General features: G+C 44.9%; 1 protein-coding gene across 10 annotated transcripts in view; it reads left to right on the top strand.

The window, feature by feature from the left end:
• Positions 1-14: 14 nt before the first annotated feature.
• CPSF7 (cleavage and polyadenylation specific factor 7) overlaps positions 15-15,665 on the top strand; it is a 28,939-nt gene continuing 13,288 nt past the window's right edge. For 2 of the 10 annotated variants that reach the window (XR_637161.2, XM_003909729.3), the window contains exons 1-7: positions 15-126; positions 751-859; positions 9,065-9,283; positions 10,113-10,216; positions 10,591-10,763; positions 14,459-14,873; positions 15,256-15,374. Coding sequence is in view for 9 of the 10 variants with exons in the window: in XM_003909729.3 (XP_003909778.1) it covers positions 806-859; positions 9,065-9,283; positions 10,113-10,216; positions 10,591-10,763; positions 14,459-14,873; positions 15,256-15,374 (1,084 nt within the window). In the remaining variant the exon portion in view is untranslated. Of the gene's footprint in view, positions 200-339; positions 487-750; positions 860-9,064; positions 9,284-9,542; positions 9,620-10,112; positions 10,217-10,590; positions 10,764-14,458; positions 14,874-15,255; positions 15,375-15,665 lie in introns of those variants that run through there. The other 8 variants (XM_009185896.2, XM_009185894.3, XM_009185893.2 and 5 more) reach the window with 8 other exon arrangements.

Genomic DNA, 15,665 nt, shown 5'->3' with positions numbered 1-15,665 from the left:
TCCTTGCGTATGCCGGAAGTGGCGGTGCGTGTGACGCCGGCGGCGGGGGGGCGGGACCTGGGGCGGAGAGCGGTTCGCGCGCTTCGGGCCTAGTCCGGACTCGCCGCTGCCGCCGCCATATTCCCGGTAACGGGGGCGCGCGGCCGGGGGCAGGTTGGGCCGGAAGAGGGGTCCGGGCCGGCGCTGAGGCGGGGAGGGGGTTGGTTGAGATGGGACGGCCGGAGTCTGCGGGCGGAGGGAGGCGCGGGCCTTTGAGGGAGGGGGCAGAGAGAGCGCCGGGCCGGGTGTGTGGGGAGGGAGCGGGGCGGGCCTAGCTGGGGGCGAAGAGTAGGCCTGGGTGGGGAGCAGAGGCGGCTGGAGTAGCTTGACACCCGGGGGCCCTGGCCGGAGCTGCTTTGGGGCCTAGGCAGGTGCGACGGACAGGGGATGCGGGCTTCGCCGCGGTCTTTCTTCGCAACGCGGTCCTAGGGCCCCTAGGAGCCGAAGGTGGGACTTTTCCGTCGCGCCATAGGCAGCTGCGGCGCCGACGCGGCGCTACCCGGGTCGGGCCCGAGGGTGATGGGCAGCGACCCCCGGCGGCCTGGGAGAGCGGGGGGCGGCGCGAGGCCGGGGGCGGGGCGGAGCGGGTGGGGCCGAGCTCGGGCCGCTAGGATGCTGCGTCTCTGGAGATGGGAGGTTAGCAACCATTGCCCTCCTCCCAGGCCAGGACCCTCATGCCTTCTAATTCTTGCATTTTTCCGAATCCCGCAGTGGCATCTTCCTTACTTTGTCCATCCTCCGGGCTCGCGATCTTCCTTCCGGAGCCATGTCAGAAGGAGTGGACTTGATTGATATATATGCTGACGAGGAGTTCAACCAGGTGAGGGGTCATCAGGAGCTTTGGGATTTTCCTTGATCATCTGAGGAATCATTTTCAGCAAACTGGCAGTGGTTTCAAGCTGTACCAGTTCTAGGCTTGAACACGCGTCTATCCGGTCTAAAATTTTTCCCCTGCAGAAACTTTAAAGACTACACTCCGTTCCTCTTTATGTTAGTTTGAAGCTCCAGGCTTAATTTTAAAGGCTTTGATTTAAGAGCAAATAAAAAGCAGGTGTAATAGAATGGTGAATCAACCTGTAGAATTTACTCCCCAGGAAGCCAAAGTTGGATGTCAGACTAACCACACTTAAAAATCGAAAGTACATTTGCTACAGTATTCATGAGGACAGTGTTGATACCTGTTCCTTTACATTTTCAGCCTGCAGCTGGAGAAGTATAGTCCCCTCCACCGAAACAGTGCAAAGACAAAGTAGAAAAGATAACTTTAACATTTAGTTTCAACTCCATTCCAATTAAGTTTTACTTGCTTTTATAAGTAGTTTGACTCCAGTCATGAGAAGTCCACAGGCATTTTGGTATAATAAATTGTATTGATTAACTTTAGTCTTTATCTAGAGCTGGGCACGGTGACTCTTGACTGTAATCTCAGCTGCTCCAGAGGTTGAGATGGGAAGATTGCTTAAGGCCAGGAGTTCAATACCAGCCAAGGCAACATAACAAGATGCAATCTCTACAAAAATGTAAAAAAAAAAAAACACAACCAGATGTGGTGGCTTGTGCCTGTAGTCCCATCTGCTCTGGAGAGTGAGGCAAGAGGTACTCCCTGAGCCCAGGAGTGCAAGGCTGCAGTGAGCCATGATTGGGCTGCTGCACGCTATCCTGGGCAACAGAGCAAGATCCTCCTGACTCTTAAAAACACAAGAAAAATTCTCTCAAAGGAATAATCTTCCATGCAGTTCAGTTTTTCCGTCTTGAGGTCAGTTCTCAAGAATGTTCCAAAGTTTCTATTGAAAACTTACTAATACGTTGCCTGGGTTATTTTCAGCACCATTCTACATAAGTTAAGCTGGCTCTTCCCATTTGCATCTTCCAGTGGGTACACATAAGGACCTGGTAAGAGCGAGTAATGAATGTGCTAGAAAAGGAATGTTCCCTGGTTGGACCCTGACTTTGATAGAAGGCAACAGAAGAGGCGGATACATGCCATTTATTTTTCACTTGGCATAAGTTTACATTAAAGTCAATTTTTTGATGCATTATGGATTTGTAACGTGGAAATTATAAACCATACACAAAAGTAGAATAATACATTGTACCCATCATACAGCTTCACCAATTATACATTTTAATGGCAGGTTTCTTGTCTCTGCTCTGGCTAACTATGGTCCTTTAAATATAGCTGCTGGTTGTCTTAAATACATGAATTTTCCTCTTTTTTTTTTTCTTTTTTCTTGAGACGGAGTCTCTCTGTCACCCAGGCTGGAGTGCAATGGCGCGATCTCGGCTCACTGCAACCTCTGCCTCCCAGGTTTAAGTGATTCTCCTGCCTCAGCCTCCTGAGTAGCTGGGACTACAGGCGTGGGCCACCACGCCTGGCTAATTTTTGTATTTTTGATCGAGATGGGGTTTCACCATGTTGGCCAGGTTGGTCTCGAATGCCTGACCTCGTGATCTGCCCGCCTTGGCCTCCCAAAGTGCTGGGATTACAGGCGTGAGCCACTGTGCACAGCAAAACAAAATTTTAATTTTAAATAAATCGAATAGTTATGGATAAAAAAGTTCCAGATGTTAATTTAGTTACAAAATCATTGTTTTCCATATTCACTTGAATCAGACTTTTACTACCTTAAAAAAAAAAGAAACAGTCTTGCTGTGTTGCCTAGGCTGGTCTCTCAACTCCTGAGCTTAAGTGATTCTCCCACTTCAGCCTCCCAAACTGTTGGGATTACAGGTGTGAGCCACTCTGCCCAGTTCAGACTTTTTGCAGATTATGTTTTTCCCCCACTAAGATAACAAGAGCGCTCCTTAGTTCTTCTCTTTTTTTTTCTTTTTGAGACAGAGTCTTTCTTTGTCGCCAGGCTGGAGTGCAGTGGCACCATCTTGGCTCACTGCAACCTCCGTTTCCCGGGTTCAAGTGATTCTCCTGTCTCAGCCTCCTGAGTAGCTGGAACTACAGGTGCACGCTGCCACGCCCAGCTAATTTTTGTATTTTTAGTAGAGAGCTTCACCATGTTGGCCAGGATGGTCTCAATCTCTTGACCTTACGATCCGCCCACCTCGGCCTCCCAAAGTGCTGGGATTACAGGTGTGAGCCATCACACCCAGCCGCCTTCTCTGTTATTAATGAAAAGTTTTTCCCCTTCTAATTTCTTATCTGTGGATTGATAATGGTGCCATTCATTTCATTTTGAGAAATAGGCAGAATCCATTGTCCAGTGGAACTGCTTTGTTAGAGTAGAAGTTATTGACCTCGACAGTTTGTTCTCTGGGCTCCTCTGTTAAAAAGGACTTTTTTACAGGTCTAAGACAGGCTAAAGATAGTATGTGGACTTTAATAGATGTATATATCCAACAGGCAATATTTGACACGGGGCAAGCTGAAGAAAGTGTGAATTTTGAATATCTTATGTTTTGTGGAAGGTGATGGGATGAGTGCTTCCCCCCCACACACATGCAAATTAGTTATTTTTGACAAAGTTAGCGTTAGTGTCATCTGGAACCTACAGAATTTTTTTTTTTTTTTTTTTTTTTTGAGACGGAGTCTCGCGCTGTGTCACCCAGGCTGGAGTGCAGTGGCGCGATCTCGGCTCACTACAAGCTCCGCCTCCCAGGTTCAGGCCATTCTCCTGCCTCAGCCTCCGAGTAGCTGGGACTACAGGCGCCCGCCACCACGCCCGGCTAGTTTTTTGTATTTTTAGTAGAGACGGGGTTTCACCATGTTAGCCAGGATGGTCTCGATCTCCTGACCTCGTGATCCGCCCGCCTCGGCCTCCCAAAGTGCTGGGATTACAGGCTTGAGTCACCGCGCCCGGCCGGAAATTATTTTAAAAAAAAACAAACTTTGGCTACAATTGTTAGAAGCTGGCTTAGTCTGAAGGCACCCAGTACAAATTGTGTTTTAGAATGTTTTAAGAATGTTACCGATTTCGCCCCAGGCTGGCCTATGCACAGGAAGCCTTTCATGTGCACTTTGCTCCCCAAGGAAAATTAATATTTTTCCTAGATGGAACCCTATGGTGCTTATTCCCAGATCTCTTAGAGCATTTGCTGCAAAAGCCTTTTTTGCCAGAGCTACTTTATTCCTGTAACATAGGGAGTCCTGGGATTCACACTGGCTCTCTTGGACCAGGGAGAACTCTGGAAAGGTGACTGAGATCAGTTGCTCTGCTGGGAGTTTTGGCTTCTCATACTGAGACAGGCTTTGCACAGTGTGCCCAGTTCTCTTCCTTACGTCCATCAACAAGTATTTATTTATTGAGCTACTTGTGTTTGCTAAGCGCTGTGCCAGGACTAGTGAAGTAAAAGGAAAAAAAAGGGTCCCTGTACTCAAAACAGATTCCACTCCTGGTGGGTAGGGGTGGTGGACAATGGCAATGTACAATGAAGGAAAAGGAGGGTGTAAAGTGAGAACTGTGGAAATGGTCATTATAAAGCCAAAATTTTTGATTAAGCCTTGGTTACAATTAAAAGAAAAAATGGTATCAAGTTGGTTGCTCTGAGAAAAATAAATCCTAGGCTAGTTACTTCCCTCAGTGGGATATCAGGAAGAAGGATGGAGGGTAGGAACATTGAGCAGACAAGTGGAGAAGATCTTACTTAAATTGAAAATCACACACCTCTTTTGTTTACAGAGAAGCAAGAAGTTTCATGAGACAGTCACAGTTCTTTCTGTGCTATTGAACACAAAATTATTTGAGATAGTCGTTCAATATTAAATATATGTTTCATGTTTAATCTCCCTGGAATGAAACTTTGAACATCAGTGCATGTAAAATGTACTTTTCACTTAATTTATAGAATTTGATTTTAGTTTAATCTATCACTGCATAAATCGCCTGAGAAAAATCTCTGGCCCTTAACTGTGTTTCTGTTTTACTAGCTGAACAAGTAAAATGAATTATGATGCTGGGGGATTAAAATCCAAACAATTTGATACCTTGTTTCTTCAGTAGAACCCTCAACAGTCTTGCCCTGTGCAGTTCCCACCAACTTCTTTGAACTGAGACTCTATGGCCCACAGAGACCATTTAAATCTTGTGATAATTTTGTATTCATTCAATCCTTTTGTTTCTAAAAGTGGTAGCCATACCAAGATCCTCCAGGATCTAGTCTATCCTATTTTTTAAGGGATCTTAAAACAGTAGATTGGTTGCCTAGGCTTACAGTATGAAGGGTTTCCTGGTGATGCATTTGGTCTCTGAGCTGTCCAAATCTGCATGTTAGTCCACTACTCAATTTTCAGTGATGATTTTTACATTAGAAATTTTAGACACATATATCTGAATTACAGATACTGCATGGAAGGGAGTCTCAATTTGGTTCCATTTGATTATCTGAGATAATGTGTCTCCTTATTCCCTTTAAGTTTCATTTGAAAATCCTTGATTTAAAAAAAAGAAGGCTGGGTGCGGTGACTTACTCCTGTAATCCCAGCACTTTGAGAGACTGAGGTGGGAGGATCACCTGAGGTCCGGTGTTTGAGACCAGCCTGAAACCCCGTCTCTACTAAAAATACAAAAATTAGCTGGATGTGGTGGTGCACACCTGTAATTCCAGCTGCTCAGGAGGCTGAGGCAGGAGAATTGCTTGAAGCCAGGAGGCGGAGGTTGCAGTGAGCTGAGATCTCGCCACTGCACTTCAACCTGGGTGACAAACTGACACTCTATCTCAGAAAAAAAGAAGAATCTTGGTGTGAAGTAGTGCTTTCTAAGGATTTGAGCGTTGGATAGGATCAAGTGATGTGTATAAATCCTTTCTCTACCTTGAACCACAGAAGCAACTCACCATACCTGGTACATGAATAGAAGAGTGATTTCGTCTAGAGTTAGGATGGTTTGAGACATACGAGCTATGAAATATTTTATGGTGATTACTTACACACAAAATGTTTTCCAACTTATTAGCCCTAGCTGACCTCATCTTACTTTATTATCCACCCTGTCCTCTGCAGTGTTAGCTTCTCTCCTCATTCTTTATATGCTGATCCTTTTTGTGTACAATCCTTTCTTATGGGTTTGACTACATGGAACAAGCTTCCTGTGCTTATTTGCCTCACTGATTCCTTTTCTTGTTAAGTTGCCCCCTAAAAGTTTACTCTCTCTTGCTATTCTTTTTCTAACATTTTTAGAAGGGTTAAGCTCTCCTGGTGGGTTTCCTTTTTTTTTTTTTTTTTTTGAGACAGAGTCTTGCTCTGTCGCCCAGGCTGGAGTGCAGTGGCCGGATCTCAGCTCACTGCAACCTCCGCCTCCTGGGTTTATGCCATTCTCCTGCCTCAGCCTCCCGAGTAGCTGCTCCTGGTGGGTTTCTTAGAGTGTTTATAATATTTGAAATTATTTATATGCTTCAGGAAGTAGAATCCTTCCCCCTTCTCTATCAGAACAACCCAAGATTATTCTCTTAGTGTGCGTTTTCTTCCACTGTACTTCACATAAACTAAAAAACTAAAAGATTGTTTCCAAAGGTTCTTATAATACAAGGATTGGTCTAAGAGTAAATTTTTTAGTGAGTCTTTTTCAGATCACTTCAGAATTAGCAGTTCTTGCCGTGATATTGGAGGGAGAAAGTTATGGGAGTTACCTGTCTTTAGTTGCCTTGAAGAAAGTATTTCTTCAGGGTACTGGACAAGTGGCTCAACTTAGGTGCCTCCTTTATTCTCTCTTTAAAAGAATAGCAATGTGAAACTGCTGTAGGACCCTTAAAACACTGAACTACTTGCTGTCTCTGTCATTTTGGCAGCATTGTCTTTAGCATTGTTTGAATGTTTTGTCTAATTCTTGCAATAAAAATAAAATATTTGTCTAATCCTTAAAAAGATTTCTCTGAGGCTAGGCACGGTGGCTCACGCCTGTAATCCTAGCACTTTGGGAGGCCAAGGTGGGCAGATCACGAGGTCAGAAGTTCGAGACCAGCCTGACCAACATGGTGAAACCCCATCTCTACTAAAAATACAAAAATTAGCTGGGCATGGTGGCGCGCACCTCTAATCCCAGCTACTCAGGAGGCTTAGGCAGGAGAATCGCTTGAACCTGAGAGTTGGAGGTTGCAGTGAGCCGAGATGGCGCCACTGCACTCTGGCCTGGTCAATGGAGCAAGACTCTGTCTCCAAAAAAAAAAAAAAAAGAGGCCGGGTGCGGTGGCTCAAGCCTGTAATCCCAGCACTTTGGGAGGCCGAGACGGGCGGATCACGAGGTCAGGAGATCGAGACCATCCTGGCTAACGCGGTGAAACCCCGTCTCTACTAAAAAATACAAAAAAACCTAGCCGGGCGCGGTGGCCGGCGCCTGTAGTCCCAGCTACACGGGAGGCTGAGGCAGGAGAATGGCGTAAACCCGGGAGGCGGAGCTTGCAGTGAGCTGAGATCCGGCCACTGCACTCCAGCCTGGGCGACAGAGCGAGACTCCGTCTCAAAAAAAAAAAAAAAAAAAAAAAGACAGAAAGATACGATTTCTCTGAGATAATTACGTTGTAAAATCCTGAACACTTTTTTTTTTTTTTTTTTTTTTAATAACAGGGTCTAACTCTGTTGCCCAGGCTGGACTGCAGTGGTCCACTCATGGCTCACTGCAACGTCAACCTCCCAGGCTCAAGTGATCCTCCTGCCTCTCAAGTAGCTAGGATTATAGGTTTGTGCCACCATGCCCAGCTAATTTTTGTATTTATTGTAGAGATAAGGTTTCACCACGTTGCCCAGGCTGGTCTGAAACTTTTGGGCTCAAGCAGTTTGCCTGTCTCTGTGTCCTAAAGTGCTGGGATACAGGCGTCAGCCACTGCACCCGGCCTGTAAAATCCTAAACATTAAGGTCCCATATTGTAGTAGTAGTAGTAGTAGTTGTAGTTTAGGGGTTTTGGTATATAGTAATATATCACATAGGCAGAATGTATAATTTGCACATCTTCTGTAATACATATTCATATTATAAATGCTCACTGTGATACAGTTTATGGTATAGGTTCTTGTCGTATTTTCTGGCCCTTATATTTTAGAGAACTTTAACTGTTTTTTGTACATCATTGAATATCGGCTGGGCATGGTAGTCACCCCTGTAATCCCAGCACTTTGGGAGGCCGAGGCCAGTGGATCACTTGAATCCAGCAGTTCCAGACTAGCCTGGGCAACATGGTGAAACCCTGTCTCTACAAAAAATTTGAAAATTAGCTGGGCATGGTTGCGCATGTCTGTAGTCCCCAGTTACTTGGAGGCTGAGGTGGGAGGATCACTTGAGCCCAGGAGGTTGAAGTTGCAGTGAGTTTTAATTGCACCACTGCCCTCCAGCCTGGGTGACAAAGTGAGACCCTGTCTCAGAAAAAACAAGTACATCTCCTAGATACATGTCATGGTAATGCATTGGGTCTGTATGTCATTTAAGAAATAGAACTTAGTAGGGGAAAACCACTGTTGTTATTCCCTTCCCTTTTATTTATTTTTTATTTTCTCTGATGGAAAGATGGGATTGTATACAATGAGTTTAGAGCTTTACTAAATCATTTGTACCAATCAAGGGATTTAAATCAGTAACTCCCAATCTTTTTTGCATTTTTGTACCCACTTTCATGCTTTTCCTCTGCATTCAGTTTCTAAATAAATTTATTATTAAATAGACAAGTGAATTTTATGTAACACTTGATTTTGGAAATAGCATAAGATGTTGAAAATAAGTTTTCATTAGCTTATCTTAGATGTGGTCTTTAGAAGTTGACCTTATTGATCACAGCAGCCCATGCATCTCATTATGCATTCTTTCTTTGCTTGCTTAATCATCCAGTGCCTTTTGATTCTTGCCAGTGGCTAAAGCCATAAACTTTACAGACTGTTACCAGAATCTTGAGAGAAAAAAAAATGTACATAATCTGAATTAAGTGATACAGTTTCAACAGGAAGTTTTTCTTACCTTGTTTCCTAGGGTAGGACAAGGAAGTTTTGTACATGTTTTATCAAGTATTTAACTGGATTGTAATAAACTAGAGTGAAACAGAATGAACAAAATGAAGTTTGCAAACCTACCTTTGCCAACCCCTCATCTCTTAGGACCCAGAGTTCAACAATACAGATCAGATTGACCTGTATGATGATGTGCTGACAGCCACCTCACAGCCCTCAGATGACAGAAGCAGCAGCACTGAGCCACCTCCTCCTGTTCGCCAGGAGCCATCTCCCAAGCCCAACAACAAGACCCCTGCAATTCTGTATACCTACAGTGGCCTGCGTAATAGACGAGCTGCCGTCTATGTGGGCAGCTTCTCCTGGGTGAGTGTGGGTAACCAAAAATGCTTATGGGTGGGCTGGAGGGAGAGCACTGGGAGGTGATGGCATTTTCAGAAACCACTGTTGCACTGTTTTGTGCTCTGATGGGGTTGGATTTCTTTTTCCTGGGATCAGGTTGGATTGATCTCTGAAAGAGAACTATCCTGAGGACGTACTGGTGCCGAAGAAAGCAATGATTAAGTGGGTAGTTGCTTTTTCTGCCATCTTGTTACTGCCCCTGACCCTGGGGCTTTATGTCTAGCAGGGTCATCTGTGGGACGAGATTTCAGAGTGAACACCTTGAACTCTTGGTGGTCATTAGATGGTCCTGTGATAATGGTGGGTGATGGGGATTAAAGACCTTGATAACTCTAGTATACTTGGGGTAGGTGGTGACTGTTGTTCTGCAAGTTATTTTGTCATGTTTTGGGGCTGGTGGTGGGGGTGGTTTTTCCAAGTTAGAAAATATATTTACTGTGGGGAAGTTCTGGCAATGGTCAACTCTAGCCTGTCAGATCTATAATTAAAAAATTGCTAGCTGTCAGTGTTTGAACTGATGACCAGCCAGTCCAAATGGCAGTCAAAGTTACAATAAGTTTTAATCTTCTCAATCTCTAAAGATGGGGATTGGGGGTGAGTGGGTTTGGAATTCTGTATGGGTGAGGACAGTAAGAAAAGTCTGCACTAACTGAAATATTGCCAGGCTTTTGAGTTTCCTCTGGGGGGCTTTAGTTGTGACTAGAATCCTGGGTTTGGGGGGCAGGGTCTGGGACATTGGCAGGCGGGGGTATAGCTCTTGACATCTCTTCCTTTTCCATCTTGCCGGCCCCAGTGGACCACAGACCAGCAGCTGATCCAGGTTATTCGCTCTATAGGAGTCTATGATGTGGTGGAGTTGAAATTTGCAGAGAATCGAGCAAATGGCCAGTCCAAAGGGTGAGGTCTGGATTTGAGAAGCCCCTTTTAATTTGTAACCATTGGGATAACAGATCAGCACTATATTTTGGCCCTGAATTTTAATCCCTCCCACCCCTGGCCCAGCTTAATGCCTTGGTTTTGGCAAACTGCCTTAGAAAGGGACCTAGCTGTAGTGTGGTAGAACATTTATCTCTTAAGGGGCGAAGAATACTGATTTTTAATTCCAAAAAAACAAAGATTTAGGCTCTTTGTTGTTAGTAGTGCTGTGTGTGTGTTTAGTTTAGCAAGATGTCCTTTGCTTTATCAATTCTTACTAAAAATAGAAGAGAATTTCTTTTTTCTTCTCTTGGTTGTCTACAGATTTCATTCATTTTTAATTTTTCCTTCCTAAGGTATGCTGAGGTGGTGGTAGCCTCTGAAAACTCTGTCCACAAATTGTTGGAACTCCTACCAGGAAAAGTTCTTAATGGAGAAAAAGTGGACGTGAGGCCGGCCACCCGGCAGAACCTGTCACAGTTTGAGGCACAGGCTCGGAAACGTGAGTGTGTCCGAGTCCCAAGAGGGGGTACGTGGAGACCATCTGTATGAAGGGGGGGATGTTTGTGGGTTTGTTTTCTGTGGTGTAGGCTCAGCCTACAGTGTGGATGAGTTTGGGGGAGGGTGATGGTGGTTGTAAGTGGTGTCATGGTCGACAAGTAGTCCCCAAAATAGGTCTGTATAGAAGAAAGAGCATTGTGCTGGGAGTCAAGCAGGTTCAGGTTGTAGTTTGGTTCTGCAAATAATTCATTGTGTGACCTTGGCCAAGTCACTTTACTGCTTAGGGCCTGTTTCCCCATCTGGACTAGTGACATGATATTTAAAGTTCCATCAGCTCTAAATTCTGTGTTTCTGTCTAAAAATTGGCATATGGTGAATGGGCTTAATTTTTAAGACATGCCTCTCTATAAATTATCAAGAAGCAGCCACCCTAAAATGTAACTAAAAGGTGCCTATAATCTTTTCATAAACGTTAATTGGAAAGATTCTGTAAGGAATCAACCAAGAGGAGTGGTGGAGAATAAGAATTGAACAATATTTCTCCAGCATTGTCCAGGGGAGAGGGTGCTCTTTTGATTACCAAATGTTTTAGTCTGTTTGGCAGGTATATCCCATTAGTAAAGTTAGAGGCTGGGCGCAGTGGCTCACGCCTATAATCCCAGCACTTTGAGAGGCCAAGGTGGGTGGATCATGAGGTCAAGAATTTGAGACCAGCCTCACCAACATGGTGAAACCCCCATCTCTACTAGGAATACAAAAATTAGCTGGGTGTGGTGACACATGCCTGTAATCCCATCTACACGGGAGACTGAGGCAAGAGAATTGCTTAAACACGGGAGACGGAGGTTGCAGTGAGCTGAAATCAGACCACTGCACTCCAGCCTGGGCGACAGAGCAAGACTCCGTCTCGGGGGTGGGTGGGAGAGTTAGGGGCTGGGCGTGGTGGCTCACACCATAATCCCAGCACTTCAGAAGGCCAAGGCGGGCAGATCACCTGAGGTCAGGAGTTGGAGACCAGCCTTGGCAACATGGCAAAACCCCGTCTCTACTAAAAATACAAAACTTAGCCGGTTATGGTGGCACATGCCTGTAATCTCAGCTACTTGGGAGGCTGAGGCAGGTGAATCTCTTGAACCCCAGAGGTGGAGGTTGCAATGACCTGAGATTGCACCATCACCCTCCAGCCTGGGTGACAGAGTGAGTCTCAAAAAAAAAAAGCAAGCTACACCAGACTACCCTAGTTTGAGGACAGTTTCCCTTACATTCATCTTACTCTCTTTATTCTGACTGTACTCACTAAGCCACTTTCTTAATGCTAATTTGGTTTCCCAATTAGGGTCTCCTACTGGGGAGAGTACTAAATACTCCGGTTTGCTTGGCAGTTATATTTTTCATTGTAAATTAATAAATTGGTGTTCTGGTTTATGAGTGAGTCTCTTGTGAGTTTGGTTAGCATGAATCAGTCTCCTACGGCCTAGTCACCCCGGTTGAAGCAAGTTTCTGAATCTGAGAAACCTGAGGACTAGACCTTGGATTTTCCTGACCTGATAAAGTGCAGCCACCCTGCAAGGCCCTCCCTGAGACAGTCAGCCACCCTTATTTTCTTTTGCTACAGTGGGAGGAACAGCAGAGTTTCATCACCAATGTTCTGTCACTGCTTAGGTCCAGCTCTCAAAATAGTGCCTTGTATTGATTGGGTTTATCCTCCAAGTAGAAATAGGACCACTTTGTTCTTGCATAGGAACAGCTGTTCTTTTAACTAGATTGACAGCCTAGATAGATTTGGTGTGAACTCTTACTGCTCCATGTTAGAAGGGACACACTTTTCTTCCTTGACAAGTATTTTCAAGTCCCCTCTGTTTTGGAGTCTTTCTGTAATTCACCGCTGACCTTCCTTAGGTATGTAATTTTACAGTTGTATTGGGAATAACATTCCTACTTCTACTCAGCTGCTTTTCATGTTACCTTTCTTTGCTGAAAAGATTGTAGTAACTGAGTGCAGTTTTTCTTTGTCGTGCTGATAAACCTGGGCTCTGTTAATCACTAAGTAAAGCTGGTGGACTTTCTCTGCATAAAAATGGTTGCCTCTTTTGGGACTTGTAGCCATAGATAAAAAACAGAATCCTGCCGGGCGCGGTGGCTCAAGCCTGTAATCCCAGCACTTTGGGAGGCCGAGGCGGGTGGATCACGAGGTCAGGAGATCGAGACCATCCTGGCTAACATGGTGAAACCCCGTCTCTACTAAAAATACAAAAAACTAGCCGGGCGTGGTGGTGGGGGCCTGTAGTCCCAGCTACTCGGAGGCTGAGGCAGGAGAATGGCGGGAACCTGGGAGGCGGAGCTTGCAGTGAGCCGAGATCGCGCCACTGCACTCCAGCCTGGGTGACACAGCGCGAGACTCCGTCTCAAAAAAAAAAAAAAAAAGAAAAAAAAAAAACAAAAAAAACCAGAATCCTTGCAGATGTGACAACAGTAGTAGCTGGGGAAGTGGTTAGCTGTCAGATGACACTTGCCTAATACCTTTTTGTTCTTCAGTTTGAGAGAACTCTAGGAAAGAGCCAGTTGCCATGTGTTTGAGACATGAAGAACAAGACAGCACTGACGCTGTTTCTGCAGTAGAGAAGTCTAGGTGGTTGTCAGCATAATTGATTCCACCTTAGGCTTTACTCAGGAGCTGGGATTAACTATCGTGTTCTAGTTTAAGGAGCACTCTTTCCCTCCACACTTGCTGCCAATGGCATCTTTCTATTTCTAAGACTTCCCTGGGGCCATGTGATCTTGTTCTATTGGATTCCACATTAAACAGGCTTAAACTGTTAAACTGGAGAGAAGGAACAAGTTTAATCAAGTGACTTGACAGTGTCAGAATCCATGCTTCCAGCTGTTTAAAACATGTTCTGAGCTCCTGTTGTGCACAGCACCATACTGGCATGTGGTGATGGTGTTCCTGTTAGGCTGCCCTGAGGAGTAGAGGATTTTGGCCATTTTAGCAGGAGTTCCCCAGATTTGAGACATGGTTTGTAGCAAGCTTTTGCTAAGCATCCTTACTGTCAGCTGTGTGTCATGTGCTCATGCTGTGGGCAGATCTTTTATTGGCCTATCTCCCAATTTTTCTTTCACTTAACCTCCAATTGTCTAGTCTTTATGCGTGTCTCTTTCTCACCCTGATTACTGGTTTTAGTATGTAAATAGAAATGTCATCCAGTTCCTGCCACTCCCTCTCTTCCCATAAATTCCCTAGCCAACACCCTGTGGCAAAGAGAACATTTTAAATGTGCAACAGGAAGAGGTTAACTAGTATTAGTTCAAGGAGAGAGGTCCTGAACTCTTCAGGAGATGTGGGGTTTCAAGTCAACTGCAATTCACCTGAACATCAGTGAATACTGTCATTTTCTCATGGGCTATCAGGATCCTTCTACATTTAAAAATAGAACATATATGTAAGGATAAATTAAATCTGTTCTGAAGCACTTCTGGAGTTCTGGATGAAAAACATTCTTTGACAGGATTTAGGACGATACTGTTTTTTGGATTTAATGTCTTTGTCTTTACTGAGTTGCTTCTGACCTTCTCTGAAGCCAAAGAAAAGGCAGATGATTTTACCTTCTTAGCCACTTTAGTCACCTTCCTCTGTAGGGTGTCTGGTAACTCCTGAAGGATGAACTGGTCCTGTGGGTTTGTGTAAAGCCTGGGCAGTAACGTTAGTTCTGTTTTGCTTCATAGGAATACCTCCACGGGCCCATTCCCGAGATTCTAGTGACTCTGCTGATGGACGGGCCACACCCTCTGAGAACCTTGTACCCTCATCTGCTCGTGTGGATAAGCCCCCCAGTGTGCTGCCCTACTTCAATCGTCCTCCTTCGGCCCTTCCCCTGATGGGTCTGCCCCCACCACCAATTCCACCCCCACCACCTCTCTCCTCAAGCTTTGGGGTCCCTCCTCCTCCTCCTGGTATCCACTACCAGCATCTCATGCCCCCACCTCCTCGATTACCTCCTCATCTTGCTGTACCTCCCCCTGGGGCCATCCCACCTGCCCTTCACCTCAATCCAGCCTTCTTCCCCCCACCAAACGCTACAGTGGGGCCTCCACCAGATACTTACATGAAGGCCTCTGCCCCCTATAACCACCATGGCAGGTAAGGACTATCTTGTTCCTTTCAGATTTGAGCCAGGGTTAACAAGTGTGTTAAGCATTGTATTCTCCCTGAGAAAGTGAGCACTGAATCCTTGTTCTTTCCCTTATGGATATTCTGTTGTCACAGCATTGACTCCTGGGAAGTAGTTTACAATTTGTTAGTGTTTTCATTTGATGTTTTGATTGCATCTTAACCACTTGACCCAAACCATGTCCTTTATACCCCTTTTAAAGGTACTTAAATTAAATGCTGGAGCAGGTATTGTGAATGCTACAGATGTCTAGCATTGTTGTGTGTTATGCCAAAATTACAAAAGTATTGTAGAGTACAGTAAAAATAATAAGGGGTGTGAGCAATCAAGGATGGTATTTTCTTTGTACAGCCGAGATTCGGGCCCTCCACCCTCTACAGTAAGTGAAGCCGAATTTGAAGATATCATGAAGCGAAACAGAGCAATTTCCAGCAGTGCCATTTCCAAAGCGGTATCTGGAGCCAGTGCAGGTAACTCATGCTTACCTTCGCTGCCTTCTCCTTAACCTTACTTTTTTTCCTGATTTTGTCATTTCTGCTGGCAAAAGTTCAACAAGATAAAGTTGGAGTACTGTAGATATCAAGAGCGGCACACTTTGAAGAGCAATATGTAACCTGATTTCTTGGCCTTGGGGAAGTCCGACTGTATTACTTAGCCTGTATCTAGGCCTGCCCTCATGAAAACCAACTTAATGCCTGGAATATAAAGAATTAATACAATCTCAATATGGTATTTGCTGTAGAATGAAATTCCTGCCTCAT

Source organism: Papio anubis, chromosome 12 (assembly GCF_008728515.1).
Source record: "Papio anubis isolate 15944 chromosome 12, Panubis1.0, whole genome shotgun sequence".
NCBI lineage: Eukaryota > Metazoa > Chordata > Mammalia > Primates > Cercopithecidae > Papio > Papio anubis.
The sequence above is the reverse complement of the archived record's forward strand: the minus strand, read 5'-3'. Positions and strand labels throughout refer to the sequence as shown.